The 17,204-nt window shown below is 40.0% G+C and overlaps 1 protein-coding gene across 2 annotated transcripts in view; it reads left to right on the top strand.

Annotated features, from left to right (window-relative positions):
- Fam3c (FAM3 metabolism regulating signaling molecule C) overlaps positions 1 to 11,868 on the top strand; it is a 47,324-nt gene extending 35,456 nt beyond the window's left edge. For both annotated transcript variants that reach the window (XM_031381262.1, XM_031381261.1), the window contains 2 exons: positions 9,274 to 9,400; positions 9,949 to 11,868. In XM_031381262.1, the coding sequence (XP_031237122.1) occupies positions 9,274 to 9,400; positions 9,949 to 10,038 (217 nt within the window). In that variant the 3' untranslated portion in view covers positions 10,039 to 11,868. The remainder of the gene's footprint in view (positions 1 to 9,273; positions 9,401 to 9,948) is intronic.
- Positions 11,869 to 17,204: the final 5,336 nt, after the last annotated feature.

Here is a 17,204-nt window from a genome sequence, read left to right as displayed (position 1 = left end):
AAATCCGCCTGCCTCTGCCTCCCAAGTGCTGGGATTAAAGACGTGCGCCACCACGCCCGGCCTGATAACTTTCTTTTGAATACATTTTTTTTTCTCTTTTGGACCTTTGTTTGTAACCTTAGAGTTAATTTCTGAAGGTGGAACTAACAGTCAAGGACGCAGATGTGAGGAGTACCTGAGTGCGTGCGTGTGTGCGTGCGCGCGCACGCGCGCGTAGGTGTGTGGATGTGTGCGCACACGTGTGTATGCACGCGTGTGCGTGGGGTGTGTGTGAGTGTGCGTGCATGGGCCTGTATACCTGTTCGTGGGTGCTGCTGTCTGGGAAGATTCTGGAGCTGGAGTTACAGGTCATCATGAGCCACCCGACATGTGGGCTGTGAATCTAACTGGGTCCTTGCAAAGAGTTAGCTGTTGTACTCGCTGAGCCATCTCTCCAGCCCAAGATATTATGTATTTCTCATAAAGTTTAGCAGATGATGATGACGATTTCGTAACTTGTTTTCTTGTATTGTGTATCCTGGGAAGTTAGGAAAGCGTGGAAAAGCACAAAGGGAAACAAGTTCCATCATCCCGTCATGGAGGGATAGCATGTGAAAACACTGCAGTTTCTTTCCACGTCAGATGACTTAGTGAACACTTTCCTCATTTTGGTGTATATTTTCTCATATTAAGTATTCCTTTTGGTTGTTCATATGCATTGTTTTAAAATGTATGTTATGATTTTATAATCTTAAAGGCTCAATAACTTGTCTTTCCTTAAAATAAAATTTTTAAGTGAGATTATCGAGTTAAAGAATGTGTACATTTTTTTAGAGTTTCCTGTTCTAGATGATTTTCATGTTTTTGTTGTTTTTTTTTAATGGCTTATTTCATTATTTGTGAGATTAGACTTATGTGTGTGTTCACTAGGTAGATTTTTTTCTTTTGTTTTTTGCATCATTAAAATATGACCATTCAAGTTGACCCATATTGATTAATAAAAGTCCTTTATATGTTAAGGTATTAACCAGTTCTCTTATTAAAAATAGTTTTTGTAGACAATCTTCTTTTAATTTTGTCAACTTAAGATGCCTCTGACTTTTAGCAGAGTAGGGGGCTTGTACATAATGGGGCTGTAGGTTTTTTCCTTTTAGTTTCTCTTACTCTTAAACTCAAGAAGTACTTTTCCATCTCCAAATAAGATAATTAGTATATTCTCTCTTACAGTGATTTTACTCTTTTCCTGTATTTTCAAAACCCATTTGTAATTTCCAGAGCTTTACAACGCCTGCGTTATGTCAGGTTCTAAGATGGCATAGGTTCGTTTCTAATTCTCTTCTGTTAACCTCTTTCTTTCTATTTTTCTCAAAGACACTGTTTCAGCTGCCTTATGACTGTTTTGTAAAAAATGAATGTGCTTTATTCCTCTCTGATATAATCTTTTAAAAGTTGCCATGAACAACACTGGCATTGTACAATTTTAAACTTGTTCAACTGACGATTAATGTGAAATCTGTAAAGTGAGGCTTAATGTAACTGGCAGATTCAGCTGGTTTTACATAGTAAACTAAATAACATACCAAGTCTAATTAAAAAAGGCTTTTTCCTTAGAAAAAGTGGCGTGTGTTGGTTTGGCTAGAGTCTAGGGTATATGGGTATCGTGTCATTTTTTTAACATAAAGTCTCCTTTTTTTTGTCTAGACACACGCAATCTTTCTTTTTCATGCTTTTATTATTGAACCTGATGGGAATCAGAACTCCGATGAGATACTGATGTAGTCTTGAGAAGGCTGCACTGTGGGTGTCCTGAAGTCCTCCTGAAGCAGCCAACCAGCCTGAGCCAGTCTCTTAAATCTCAGCCCTGGTCCTTAGGCTCCCCACCTGCTGGAGGCCAGCACTCACATCCCTAAGAAGCCCTGGAGACTGTAAAGAGATGCTGTCTTCTCGGGGTGGGCTCTAAATTCTGTTCAGCATTCCTCATTTTGGGTAAATGGAACAGCAAGACAATAGAAGCGTTCCCTCGAGACCCAGTACTGAAGCAGTTGAAGCTAATTGACGTTTTCCTTTTAGTTTTCCAGGCTCAGTGCACATAGCTCTTTTAACCTCTTATCATATTGTGTTTCTCCTTCATTTCCTTTTCTGGCTGTGTTTCTTGGGCATCCTTTAGTTCATTATTGTCTCTGTTAAAATGAGTGTCTCAAATTAAGCACAGTGTTCCAGATGTGGTCTGGCCAGAAGTGGCTACAACGGAGACGCTAACTCGCCATGTTTCAGAGATTACATTTCTTTGAATATTCATGCAGACTGGAATTATATTAGTTTTCTCTAAGCAATCAAATCACATTTTTGGCTCATGAATTTTTGGTCAAGTTAGATTGTTAAATCGTCAGATCTTTTTCTTTGATGTCAGATTTTCCCCTCCATTCAGAACTTGATTTTGTTTAATGGAAATGAAGAACTTTATATTCATTTATTCCTGCTAGATTTGATTGTACTGATTGGGCCTGCTTGGTCTTGAGTCTGACGTGTGTCCTAGGAGGGTTCCACGATCCAGGCTTTGTACTGGCTCCAAAGTCATTCATGGGCCTAAATTTAAGCCCTTGATAAAATTGTTTAGCAAGGGCAGTGTGCTGCCAAACTAGAGACCTGGTTCCTCATGGAATTTTTCTGTTAATCCATTGCAGGGATGACTTTGCACTCAACTGCCAGTGTCCCCCAGTAGACGTGCTATCCCGCTGCACCTTAGTTATTTTACTCGCAGCAGCTATTTTCTGGGGCTATCAGATACTAACTTGAAATTCATAGAGGAAACTAATTACAGTACCCTGATCTGCTGCCACATAGCTTAAGTTTCAGAGATGTCATTTAACTTGGCCTGACTTACGCCCGTGCCCTTCCAGCTGCTCCCCCTTGCTTGTCTCCCTTCATTGTTATTCTTACTGGGGCTATTGTGGTCTTCCAGTCTAGATTTTTGTTAGGAACTGGAATTTATTCTATTGGAACCAGAGTTACAGATGAACACTGTCACTTCTGACTTTAAGTGTGCTTTTAGAATCAAACTCTCGTCGTCTTGCTTGCCTAGCAAGCATGTTACTACTGAGCCTTCCTCTTCTTGGCCCTGTTTGCCTTATAAACAAAGCAAAAACTAGATAATCAATTGGTCTGCCCTGCCCTATGGAAGACTTTCTCAGCATTTCTTAGTTGCCTGTAGTTGTTGGGCCTGGTTGAGGCCTCATGAGTGCCTGGTCCCTGCCATGTTAGCATGCTCATTGCTGTATGTCATCCTTGTTCAGGTCATGTTTAGTCATGTGTGGTTGAGACTCTGCCTGAAGCTTCTGACGTTTCTGGAGAGAAAGAAGAAGCCTCATGGCAAACTTCACTTTCCTCTGGTTCTTATAATGTTTCTGCCTTATCTTCTGCAATAATACCTGAATCATGCAAGCCATGTTATATTTAGGAACACACACACACACACACACACACACACACACACACACACACACCAGCAGCAGCAGCAACAACAACTAAAGAATAACAAAAGTTATTTTTAAAAGTAAAAAATACATTATTTATAAAAAAGAAAGCCCTGGAATATTAATCTTGTAACAGTTTAGCAGCTCCATCTTTTGTTTCTAAAACAATTGACACTTCTTTAGAGTATATCAGTGGTTTGTAACAATTGGCTGCAACAATGGTTCTAACAATTCTAACAATGTAACAAATTGTGTTAGTGATGTGTATCTATCCAGAAGCTTAACCTGAGCTAAAATACATACCTGGACTTAGTTGAGTTACTGTTTCCTTTTTCTGTTGCTCAAACAGTGCTTGCCTCCTGGGCAGATCCCTTGATCAGATAGTATCCTGGTACTCATTTTGTAAATCAGGGTTCCTTCATTACACTTTATTACTCTTTGGTCTTTATAGCAGAAATTCTTTAGTGGTTTTGAGTTCTGTTTCATTCTGACATGGAAGGTTTTCATATAATATTGCTAAAATCTTTGTCCTTAGTAATGTAATTTGCCATATACTTCAAAAGCTTTCCTGTTTTCAGTTAAGTACATTGCTATGACAGCAGCAATTTAGAAACTAACCCTCTCCCTAATTATGATATAGTGAAAATTTATTAGTTTTGTTTGTTTGCTTGCTTGTTTTTACATTTATTTAATTAATTTATTTATTTAAGTTATTTGTGTGGACGGGTGTGGTGGTATAACTCACATGTGTGGAGGTCAGAGGACAGCTTTTAGAATCTGCTCTCCACTGCCATGTGTACAGGGTTCAAACTCAGGTCACTAAGCTTGCTGGCAGGTGTATTGACCAGCTGAGCCATCTTCCAGGCCCACCTTTGCTTGCTTTTAAAGAACTACATTCTCAGAAGAATTTCTGGGAAAAGCTGTCTTTCATCTCTGGTTTTGATGACCCCCTGTGTCTTCTATTTTTTAGTCTTCAGATTCTATGTGACTGTTTTCTTCCATAATTCCTGTTGTTTATATTTCCTAGCTTATTCTTCCCCACTAACCAGAATTGATCCCAGAAAAATCAGCTCTCTCTTTTCTTTTCATGCTTTGGAGGCATGACTCAGCTGGATGGTGTAGGCCTGCTGGATATACCTCCTCTCCCAGTAAGGATGGGGCCTGAGGCAGACGTTCATCTCTAGTCTAGCCTCTCCGTGTTGGAGGGTATTCACCAGAGAAGATTGTTTGGGCATGGGTTTCAGCCAATAGAAAGTCTTTATAAGCTGGGCCGAGACTGCATTGGGTGTTTAGGATCCCAGTGTAGCTCTGAGTCTTACTCAGGGTGAGTTTTTAAGCATACACACACAAAATGTCTCCTAGGTTAACATACTTCAGTTAACAAGAACAATCATCCAGAAGGGGAACTACAGAAGCCAAAAGGCAAGGTTAATATATTTAGAGGCTTTTCCAGAACTATGGGCTTTGACACATTAGGTATCGGTTTTATTTTTGGAGGGTAGCACTGTCTGTGTTGCAGAGTTCTGCCACTTTGATGGTACTTCCATCATGGAGTCAGTTGTGCTAAATTCTTGGGGCCTATTCAGATCTGGGGCCCTGTTACAGCAGTTTCTGTTCCAAGGAGACCCTATGCAACATTAGGATATCTTTAGGAAAACATGGCCCCCTTGCTTTGTTTGCTTCTCTTCTTTGTTTGCTGTGGTATTGGAAAGTTTTCTATTTATCTTAAAAGAAGTCTTCTCTAAAATAGTTGATTCAGTATAATCCTTTTAAAAATGTGCTGTACTTATTTATGGTGGATGTGTGAATAAGCATACACATTCTATGGTGTGCATATGGAGGTCAGAGGACAGCTTGCCAGAGTTGGTTCTTTACTTCCACCATGTCTCTTCTGGGGACCAAACTCAGATCTTCATGTTGGTGTCAAGAGCTTTTATCTTCTTGAGAAATCCTGCTGATCCCCGAAATAAAGTTTTTAAAGTGTGTGTGTGTGTGTGTGTGTGTGTGTGTGTGTGTGTGTGTGTTCCTGAGGACATCAGATGTCCTCTTCTTACTCTCTGCTTATTCCCTGAGAGCGGGTCTCTCAGTGCACATGGAACTCATCATTTCTCCACTGGGTTATCAGTCAGCAAGCCTCAGCATCATGTTGCAGCCTCTGTGCTCTCCCTAGCACCAGGGATACAGATGTATGTGGCCTCACTGGCTTTTCACGGAGGTGCTGAGACTTAAACTCAGGACCCCATACACACTTAACAACCAAGCATCTCCTTAGCTTTCTCAGTATCACTTTAGAACTCAGCTAGTAATGCCGTTAGTAAGTCCTAAGAACACACAGCATGCTTTCAGTTCCTCATTCAGAACAAAAAAAGCTTGTATCTCCAAATTTGATGCTGTGTTTATTATTCTGGGCTTTACATTTTGACACCTGTATATATTACAGTGTTCTCACCCGGGCTGTTTTGCATTGATTTAAACTTCCTTCTGAAATATGAAATTACCCTTTGCTTAAAATAGAATAGAACAAAAAAGGAACACCAAAACTGCCCACGGACTCTACGGAGGAAGATCAGAAAGCATTACAAGGCATTGGGAAGTGATTTTATAGTTGGACATAGACACAGGTATTGGGGTTTGATCCTTGTGGCTATGATTTGTTTCAGGAAAAGGGAGAGAGAGAGCAGTTACCAGCATGGACATGAATCCAGGGGGAAAAGCTGGAGGGAATCAGGGCCAGGTTTCCAATAGTTCTTTTATGTTTAATTTTAAAAATCTCTGTGTGTGCTTGCTTGCACTTGTGTGGTGTATGCACAGAAGCACCTGCCTTCATGTGGAGGTTAGAGCAGTATTTTGGGTCTTTTTGTATTGCTCTCTGACTTACTACCTTGAGACACGGTTTCCTACTGAGCTGAAAGCTTACTGGTCAAGGTAGGTTGGCTGCTTGATGAGCTCTTGGGATCAGTCTGAATGCCATCCCAATGCTGGGATTACAGGGACATGCAGCCATGCGTGCCCTTTCATGAAGGTGCTGGGGATTTAAAAACTGAGTTCCTGTGCTGTCAGAGCAAGTTCTTTACCCATTCGGCCATCTCTCCACACCACAAGAATCACTTTTCCAGCAGGGTAGCACTAGGCATGCTCAACTGATCCAGCAAAGGTGTAATGGTACACACCTTTAATCCCAGCACCGGGGAGGCAGAGGCAGGTGGATCTCTGAGTTCGAGGCCAGCCTGGTCTACAGGGTGAGTTCCAAGACAGCCAGGGCTACACAGAGTAACCCTGTTATGAAAAAAACAAATGATCGAGCCGTAAATGAAGATAACCCATATAAATGTTGTCACCTGGGGAGTGTATTTATTACTCAGTGCCCAGCATTTCAATCGGAAGTTGCTCACATGACCACACTCTATGTTACCTATCCACAAGTTGTAGACACTCACACAAGTGTTCAGTGTAAATGATGTCATCTGTATACCATAGGCACAGTTCTGGGAAGGGTAGGTGCTCGCCTCAGATCCAGGTGACTGATGCCAACAATGTCAGACTTGCTGGCAGGCCTTTCTAAGGGGGCTCAGGGCTTTTTTGTTAATTGCTTTCTGCACAAGAACATTGTAATGTTCCGGTGGAACATGCAGAACTTAGTAGAGTCAAGTTGATTCTAGCTGTCTGGCTAAGTTAGCTTGGTTTACCCATATGGATCATAATGTTCATTAGTAAAATTCAAAGGGCAGAAAGATGATTGACTGTCTTTTCAATATATATAATGTATATGTACATAGATATATAGACTGTCTCTTCCTATAAACTCTTCAATAGGAGAGATTTTACTTTTTATTTTTTTAAATAGGGGGACATACTAGCATTTGGATAATCAACCATTTGGGGAGCAGATATTACTGTTGTTTGTGATTTCAATATTCATTATTTCAGTTTCTGAGGAATAAATATGAATGGAGCCCTGTGGTTCTCTGAGGAGGCAGCCATGTTGGCACACCGTGAGCTTATGGCCTGCCATCCACATTGCAATATATTTTGTTCTTCCAGTATCACGGCTCATCTGGATGTGTTGACAGAGGCAAAGAAGTCTTTAAAAAGTAGCCAGAAAATAGAAATAGAGCATATAGCTAATCTAAAAGGCTTCACAGAGGCTCAGATGGCATGGGCTTCTTCTTCTTTTTTTTTGTTTTAGTAATGTGTTTATGTATGCGTGTGTGTGTGTGTATGTGTGTGTGTGTGTGTGTGTGTATGCATGCATGCATGCCGATGTCCTCAGAAAATTCCCTAGAGCTGAGGTTCCAGGTGATTGTGAGCCACCCATTATGGGAGCTGGGAACTGAGGTTGAGTCCTTTGCAAGAGCTACACAAGCTCTTAACCACTGCTCTGTTTTGTCCAGCCCCTTTAAACATTTGTTTGTTTGTTTGTTTATTATTTCCATGGGTTCTTTTTGAACACAGACATTACACTCCATTTTGGTTCATTTGTTCACACTGCGTTCTTCAGAAGTGGGTCTGACAGCTTGGATATATCCATGGTTTTTGTTTATTTTTGCACTGATTCTCGTGAATTTGCTCCAGGGGAACAGCCATACTCAAGCTGCCCCCATCCCCGCCCTTCCCCTGCCCCTGCCCTGTGGATGTGATTCTTTGTATTATTTGTGAAAGCTGAATGATCCATGTGTGTTTCATATTTTATAAAGCTCCTCTCTAAATGCAAAGTACCTCACTTTAAGTTAGTTTAAGACAGTGGGCGTTTTTGTTTTTTTGTTTTTCGTTTCCACTAAGGCAGAGAGCTGAGGTCCACTCCTGGCATGAATCAGCCCCTTCCCCTGTTTTCACATGGACCACTTTGCCTTGGTGTTAGTTAGCAGGGCAGAGCTGTCTAAATAATCTATAGAAGTTGGGTTGGGTGGTGGTAGTGATTTTGTTTGTTTGCATAGCATAGGACTTCATGTCAAATAACCGGGGTACCTGGCCCCTAGTTTTCTTTTTCTAGTTCTGCAGCTAGTGTTCATGTGCTGCTTTCTGCTCTCTGTGAGACAGGGGAGGGAATCACTGATCCACGTGGCTCTTTCTTTCTTTTTCTAAAATATTATTGTATATATGTAAGTACACTGTGTTCAGACACACCAGTAGAGGGCATCAGATCCCATTACAGATGATTATGAGCCACCATGTGGTTGCTGGGAATTGAACTCAGAACCTCTAGAAGAGCAGTCAGTGCTCTCAACCACTGAGCCATCTCTCCAGCCCCACATGGATGTTTCTAATGGCATCTATCAGTTGAGGGTTTCTCTGGAGGCTAACGTGTGTCACTGCCTTCCGGGCAAATATTTAGTTCTAAGTTCATTTGGACTAAATAACTAAAGTACAATTTATAGACCTCTTCTCAAGATTTGTTTTAAATAAAAGGTAGTGGTAAGCAACCTTCAACATCTATCAGTGTTCACTTTTGCTCCATTCAAATGGAGTTCGGGTGGAGAGTCCACGAAGACACAGGTTGCTTAAGACCTGGGTATAATTTAGGTAGGCATCGGGGAGCAGAGCCTTGCTCTCTCTGATGAACGTACTTAGAAATAGCTAAGGGAAGACCAATCGTTAGGCAATGCAGATGTTTAACAGATGCCTTCTAATTAACTTCTTGACTTTTCCTTTCATCAACTTTCATCAAGTAGGAATGTTGTTGTAGACATTTTTTTCTGTATCCATTTTTAAAAATATTCTTTGATGTAATTTGAAATGTTTTCACCATCATATTCAGTGACTCTCTTGGTAAGTGTTTAGAAAGCGCAATACCCCAAGTCTATTGCTTTGTCTTCTCTTGCAGACTCACAGATGAGGCACGGCGGCTCATTGCTGAACTAGGGAGCACTTCCATCACCAGTCTTGGTTTCCGAGATAACTGGGTCTTCTGTGGTGGGAAGGGCATTAAGACAAAGAGCCCTTTCGAACAGGTTAGTGTCTGGGGCATTCATAACTAATGGACGAGAATAAACTAGTGAGACTTTCTCATATAGTATTCTCAATGCTAGTTATTTGAAAATTAGACTAACCTGATACTGAAGATGTCCAGATAGTTTTTTTTATAGTTCTCAGTAAGTAAATAAAATAATGATATCTTTTTTAAAAAGCTTCACAATAACTTAAAAAATGATTTCCTTCTTATACACCAATGAGTTGTCATACTTGGGCCTTTTTAAGATATCTAGTTATTAAGGACTCCAGTTCTACTTTCATACAGAATGAGCTGAGTCTGCAAATGTCTCAGAGCTCAAATAGAATATAAAGTTTGGACAAACAATTCTTTAAAAGTAGTGTTTTTTGATAGTTTGCCACATAGCTCCCTGCCCCCATTTAACATTCTAGAGTCTTAAATGTTACGTGACCTCATTGTTGGCAAGTGTGTTACTGAAACGAGAACAGGTGGGTTGTATTACTCTACGTTAGCAGATCACAAACTTTTTTTTTTTTAATGCCACGTATCGTCATTGTGTTCCCTTAGCACATAAAGAATAATAAGGAAACGAACAAGTATGAAGGATGGCCTGAGGTGGTGGAAATGGAAGGATGCATCCCCCAGAAGCAAGACTGATGGGAAGGAATGTGAGGCGAGGAGGAACGCACTTTGACTCTGCAGGAGAGCTGTCAAGCAGCCGTTCTGTGTACATATTTCAGTAGCATGTGGCCGTCCAGGGTGTGCATGAGCAAGACTGTCTCTGTCAATTCCAGGATTATTTATTGCTAACAGAAATGGCTACCTTTGTAAATAGTCCTCATTGAGCCAATCACAGAACTATTTGTAAGCACATTTCCCCGAAAGTACAATGTGTAGACGACAATGGCAATAATGTATTTTAATTCTAAAAGCATATTCAATGGATAACCAGGCAGGTTGTACAGGACATTGCTATTTATCCTGGTTGCTGGGAAACCCTATCATGGAATAATGTGGCTTTTAGGGAGGAGTTTTTATTCGTATACGTGTTTCTGTATAAATATCTGGCATGTGATGACAGTATCCTTTAAATTAAAGAGATTTCTGGCTAGTTGTTTGTGTATTGTCACCTTACAGTCTGACTCCTGTTGTATCTTTTCAGTCTTTATTTTTGTCCTTCCAAAGATATCCAGAAATAAAATGTTTCACATGAAAATTTACATCAGATTTGTGAAAAGCACAACAGTTTTTTTTTTTTTTTTAAATAACAGTGAAGAGGAACATTAATGTGTCATTCAGGGCTCATTTTCTCAATTCTATGTTAGCAGTGTGAATTCTGTGATTCTGTAGAAGCTGTGTAGAGTGAGCCTAGAAGTGGGATTCCACAGAACTGGGGGGCCAGACCAAGTCCCTTCCTCAACCTCATCAGGTCATTCAAGACAACTGGGTCAGTACGTTTAGAGTAATACAGACATTTATCGGCTTTTTTTTTTTACCTTCACTGACCATGTGGATTTAGAACAGGAATACTTGACTATCATAGCTTTGATTTGTAAACCAAGAAATTCTGTTATTTATTTCTAACTTTGTGATAGCAGCTGTTACCTAAACATGTAGCAGAATCTTTGAAAAGTCCTGATTAATGTTTTTTAGGGCATTTGATACCTATTGTACATCAAATCTCGTGTATGGAATCACTTCAAATACAACATAAAGAAATGAAATGTTCATGCTGCCCTTCATGGGATGAGGCAATACATAAAATTTGAACCTAAAATTTAGGTGGTTTGCATAAAAATCTATAACAGTATTTACTATTTTTTTGTTAAAAGCTAGAAGCAATTCAGATACTTCTTGACTATTATTGACCTTGTGGTACTGTTTCTTTCCACAAATTGAATGTAGTTCCTAAGGAGATACATCTTCTGTGTTCAGAGCAGTTTTGTAAACTTTTTAGAGTCCTGGTGCTTCTGTACTAACTCGCATCCAGCATGTATGTTTTAGCTTTTTTTTTTTTTAACAGTTCTAGGGATTGGAAAATAAATATTGCAGGGTTGTTTTGTTTTTTAATACTGAACATAAGTACTCTTGGTTTGACATTGAATTTTTTTCTTTTTCTGTTTCTGTATTTGACAAAGCACTACACCTGTACAACATCCTTTTTTTTTTTTTTGTATATCTTAATATGTAAAAAAAATTCAGTTTTTGCCATTCAGCATAGTAGTATCATATCGTCTGGCTATATTTGAACATGTATAAAAATTAAGTTGCTTTTCCATTTGTATAAACTGTTGGGAGGGGTAAGACTGGCTCTGAAACTGCTGTGGTGCAGTGTTTTTGGCCTGGATTCTGTTTTGTATTGGTTACACCGGCTTCACTCTGGAAGCAATAATCGACTGTGTTACGTTCACATCAGCCTTAGAAGTGAAACAATGCTCATTTAATGTTGAGAACGAATTTTCTTTATTAAAAATCAGTACTCTTGAACACTGGCGTATAGTAGTGCAGTGATGTGTAAGATCTACAGACGCTTTGTTAAACCAGCCAAAGGAAGGTGCTGTAAGTGGATACCTGGGAAATAAGACAAATACAGAGAACCTTCCTAGTCGTCATTGTCATTTGGTTAACAGTAAATTTGTTGTGCCGTCTGTTTGTCAGCCCCCCTACTTCATCCCTTTTAAGTGAAAAGAGATATGTACTGTGCGCAATGAGCAAAGCAATTTACATTGGAAATATATTTGGTATCTTTTCAAGTCAATATGAGAGGGCAAATGTTTGTTGAGTGGGTAAAAGACTGGCCACCCAACCAATTCCTTCCACCCTCTTCAAATACATATAAATGTGGATCAGTAGAAGCCACAAATGGATTTTCCCATTTCTAAAGCATTTCTAAAGTTTCTTTTCTACCATAAGCTTGAGTTTTGATTGTCACTAGCCACTGATCAGTCAACCCTCCCCTCTGAAATCACTTCTTTCTCCTAGTATTACTCCATTCTTGAAACTCTTGGGATCAATCAAATCAAGTGTTAGATGGGATGAAAAACAGGCTGCTACATTTGTAACTTGACAGTTCTAGGCCAAAAGGAGCCAGTCAGTGAACTGGATAGTAATCTCCTTAACCAGTGAAATTCAGCAACACTTGAGGCCCTCGATGATCTCCCAACATCTTGACTTTCACGTTCTGTGTCATTCATTACTTTGAACACCATAGGCCTTGTCACATGCAGAATTCAAGATTTAATGTCTTGTAGGTGGTCACCATTTGAAAGCTGATAAAAAGGGCTCCGCTTGCCTAGGACTGCCTTTGCAAAGGAGGAATCTTTAGTGGGAATTCTGAAATTATCGTTATTATTGCTGTTATTGTTAGCTTTGGGGGTAGTTCTAATTAAGCATGATCTGTTAACCACCATTCAAATGCATTTCTGCTTACCCGGGACACTGATACCACTATTTGGATATGGCCTGATATGAACAAACTCAACCTAGGGACAAGTGAATTTTCTGCCAAGTCTTGCTTTTCTGTATCGCCAGTGGCATATGATGGCCCATTGTATGTCTACTGCTAAACAGAAATGTTACCTTCTGTAGAGATGTCTCTCCAAGCAGGGGAGACTTAATACTCACCCCTTAGACCCAGGGTTTAGCTAAGAGTTTAGTGTGGGTCTCAATGTCTTGTCTTAAACCTAACTGTCAAGTTTTTACATTTTCTGTTGTTTATGCACATTGACATTAATGTGGAAATATGAATATTTTTCAATTGCGGCTATAAAACTACTGTTCTTATGTTTGGTTCCGTTTATTGGGTACCTGGTTAGAGACCTGCATTCTTTGACAAGAATAGAAATAGACAAGAATTTCTTGAGAGTTCAGTTCTGAGCATTGGAAAGATTTAATCATATTAGACACTGTCATCTGAACATGTTCAGCTCATGGGACACAGTTGCTGAGTTCCCTTAGGTGTGAGGAGTAGGTTCTACTAAATGTGCCCTGCCCCAGAGGTTTCCTGCTCATTAGCAGGGAGCTGTGAGTTACTAGATAAGTGAATGAGCCTGTTCCTAGATTCCTACAGAAATTGGAAACTCCAGGCCAGAATAAAAGCTGAAAGGTAACAGAACTGTCCATTGTATATTTTGCAGAATACTTTATGGAAATACTCTGGAGTAGGTTCCCCGTGGTTCTAGACGCAAAGCGTATTGGCTATGGAAACAATGGCAGGTATTGCCACAACTAGAATTTTGAGATTGTTTCTACATTTTGTCAATAATGTTTAAACTTGAGAAATAGCAGGTTGGTTATTTTAAGAGAGAAAAAGTCTCCAAGTTGTCAAAAGGAAGGATTTCTCAAAATAATGAATTTATCTTTATGAAATTATCTTATACTCATTAAATAGAAGATAGATCAGAGACCATGTACCTACTCCATTGACTTCAGTTTTCCCATTGTGCTGTCTTACTGTATGCAATTTTTATAGCAAAAAGCTTGAGAGGAGCAAATATTACTATCCCGGGAGTTTAAGGTGTGGAGATGGTAGTGCATAGGATTAAGGAGGGGTGGAGATTATGTAGGGGCGGGGGGAGAAAGGAGATTGTTGATTTAATTTCTGTGTTCCCTTTGCTTGCCTAAGAGTTTAAGTTGTATTGAAATATGCAGCAAAATAAAAGACTCAGTAGGGACACAGGTTTACTTTAGCTCATTTTTGGATACCCAGAACTAGGTAGATATAGACTATGAACACAGCTGTTAGGCTGTTACTAAGATGTTTCTTGGCAGCTGTGGAGGTCAGTCAAACCCCAGGCTGGACCAGCCATTTAACAGATGGTCTTTACCACACTACATTTGCTTCCAGTTCTTATAAGTCAGATGAAGGCTTCCCCATACTTTGCTCATTAAAAACATACATAAGAACCTTTAGTTTGTGTCGACTTCATCTACATTTACTGTTACCCTCTCTTTGTAACACTTAAAAGGGTTTCTTTTCAAAGCTTTAACCTGGTGCAAACCCCCACCGCTGGTAGTTTTTCCTTGTATGTGAAGATAAACCATTACAAATGACAAATGTTATCTATCTTTGTAAAATCTATCTTGTGTAGAATTGGCTATAAGGACGTCAGTAAAGGTGTATTTATTTTATTCTGACAAATTATTTTATTTACTCAGATGATTTCTTTTTGGAAGATTGATAGGTTCTTGGGTAATCCAACTGTGAGCCCTGTTGGGATGTAAAACAGAGGCTAATTTAAATCACTTTGAGCTCCTTAGCCAAGTTTGTATAACCAAACAATGAAACATCTGTAATGTTATTTTACTTTTAGATTCCTCGAAGTTGACATGGTTGTAAACCTAGTCCTGAGGAGTTGGATGCCATGAGCTGCACAGTAAGAGTAGTGTGGCTGGGGAGGGCACAGATGTTGCAGCTGGTCCATCCTGTGTGAGCATGGCTGGGTACTTGATAGTACTTCCCTCATCTGGGAAATGGAGCCACAATAATGGTGCCTAATTTATGAAATTGATATGAAGATTATTTGCATATATATTTTTGCATACATATTCATACACATATGCATGAGTGAAATTTATTCTGCCAGCTACACAGCAAATGCTATCAAGGAGTTTGCTAAAGTTCTGGTTGCCTTCAAAGGAAACGAGTCTCCCTTTCGTCTCTGGCATACCACTGTGTTGTCCCCTTTCATGCTGTGACACAGCCCTGCTCTTCATGCAAGGCATGTTACACTTGTTGCATAGTGAAATTGAAAGTAAAGCAAGGATCAGTATAACTTAGCTCTTCTTAGAAAAGTTTGTCTTGGGCTCTGCTTGTGATTCTTGGGGAAAGAGTTTGAACTTTTTTCTCAAATTAGCTTCGAAGCTCATAGTGCTCCAGGTAAGGGACTAACTAACTAGTGGCTTGTTTTCTAGTCATTGAGGCCTTATGGGAGGTGATAAACTACCAGCAACTCCTGAAGGGCCTCTGCTTCCACAGTTGCCAGCTCCACGTCTCTCCTTTACTCAAATATAACGTGGTTAAATTTTCAGAGACACGGTTAAATGTTCAGTACTGATCTTTACACTAGAACTGTTCATATCAGTACTATCAATGCTTTAGAAAAAGTGAGTTTCAAAATATGTACTGTGACTATCACATAATTCTAATGCTGCAAGGACATGCAACATTCTGGCATGTAAATATATGTAATGAGATATCTTTGTTCTTGGTATAATGTATGTTATTTAAACTATAGAACAAACCAAATATCATCCAATTTGGGGGTAGGGAATGCTGAGGTCATTTATGTTCAAAAGAAAGAAAGAATGAATGAATGAATGAGGGCTGGAGAGATGGCTCAGCGGGGAAGAGCACCGACTGCTCTTCGGAAGGTCATGAGTTCAAATCCCAGCAACCACATGGTGGCTCACAACCACCCGTAATGAGATCTGATGCCCTCTTCTGGTGCGTCTGAAGACAGCTACAATGTACTTACATATAATAAATAAATAAAAAAAAAAAAAATGAATGAATGAATGAATGTGCTGTTACCAGAGAAATGCTTCCCGTATTCCTAAACCAGAGGTTACAGATAATGCTATTGTTTACTATACTTTTCCTTAATTTAAAAAAAAAAAAAAAAAAAAAAAAAAAAAAAAAGGATAAGAATCTCACTATGTAGACCTGGCTAGATTTGAACTCACTCTATAGGCCAGACTGGCCTGGAACTCACAGGGATCTGCATGCCTCCACCTTTCCAAGTGCAAGCATTAAAGGTGTGTGTTGCCGTACCTGGCTTAATTTTCCTTAATTTCATTTTAAGGTGATCCATTCTCTCTTATTAGTTCCAAACCAGGAAAACAAATAAACAAACAAACAAACCCCCTAAAATCTTAAACAATCAATATATTACTGGCACTGTTCCTATATACATAATCCACAAGATTTGGGTTGGATTTTTTGGCAGTGAGCTCTATGTGATGCCAGACACCACAGACATCACTAGAACTAGGACATGTAAAGCTCTGGTGGCTGTGGGCATTTACCCTGGTTTTCCTCTACACCTAATCCCCTCTTCCCTTGTCTTGAACTGTCTAAATTAGTTAGGCTTAAAACCTACCACCCAGCAAGGGCCCAGATTGCTATTTGACAAATATGAATACCTGCCGATCACCCCCAGCTCCCAATCGTCATTGTGATTGTCTCAAATGTGTGCACATTTAAAGCAGTCAGTGCTAACGTTAACACAGAAGGCCTTTGCCAGACCTTTTGGGAAGGAAACTTCCCTGTCTTCGAAGTATACAATGATAATGAACTCTGGTTTTCTTTAGAAGGCAAGCTCTGCAAATGTGGTTGACATGTGACCAAGAGAAGGAGAGATGGAGCTGCTGGAGGGTGGGGGCAGGGCAAGAAGTTGAGGCACACAGCTACAGAGCCTGGCATTTAAGACAATGCCAGAAACCAGATGAAAGTCAAGGTGAGAGCCGAGCTGAAAGGACTGCAGCGGCCGGCCATTTACTGATATTGCTTCCTCAGATCCAGTTAAAAATTTCTGAGTCAGCATGTTTTCCTTGCGGGGCGGTGGTGGCGCATGCCTTTAATCCCAGCACTTGGGAGGCAGAGGCAGGTGGATTTCTGAGTTCAAGGCCAGCCTGGTCTACAGAGTGAGTTCCAGGACAGCCAGGGCTACACAAAGAAACCCTGTTTCAAAAAAGCATGTTTTCCTTGATGTCTATGTAGGTCTAGTCTGGCTTTATTGTTCTTTGCAACATAAAGATAGATGCTGAAAACCTCAAGGATGACTGCAGGGGCAGAGCTAAAGCATAAGACCCAGATACAGCTT

This window comes from Mastomys coucha, unplaced genomic scaffold (genome assembly GCF_008632895.1).
Source record: "Mastomys coucha isolate ucsf_1 unplaced genomic scaffold, UCSF_Mcou_1 pScaffold20, whole genome shotgun sequence".
Taxonomy (NCBI): Eukaryota; Metazoa; Chordata; class Mammalia; order Rodentia; family Muridae; genus Mastomys; species Mastomys coucha.
This window is presented reverse-complemented; position numbering and strand designations above follow the sequence as displayed.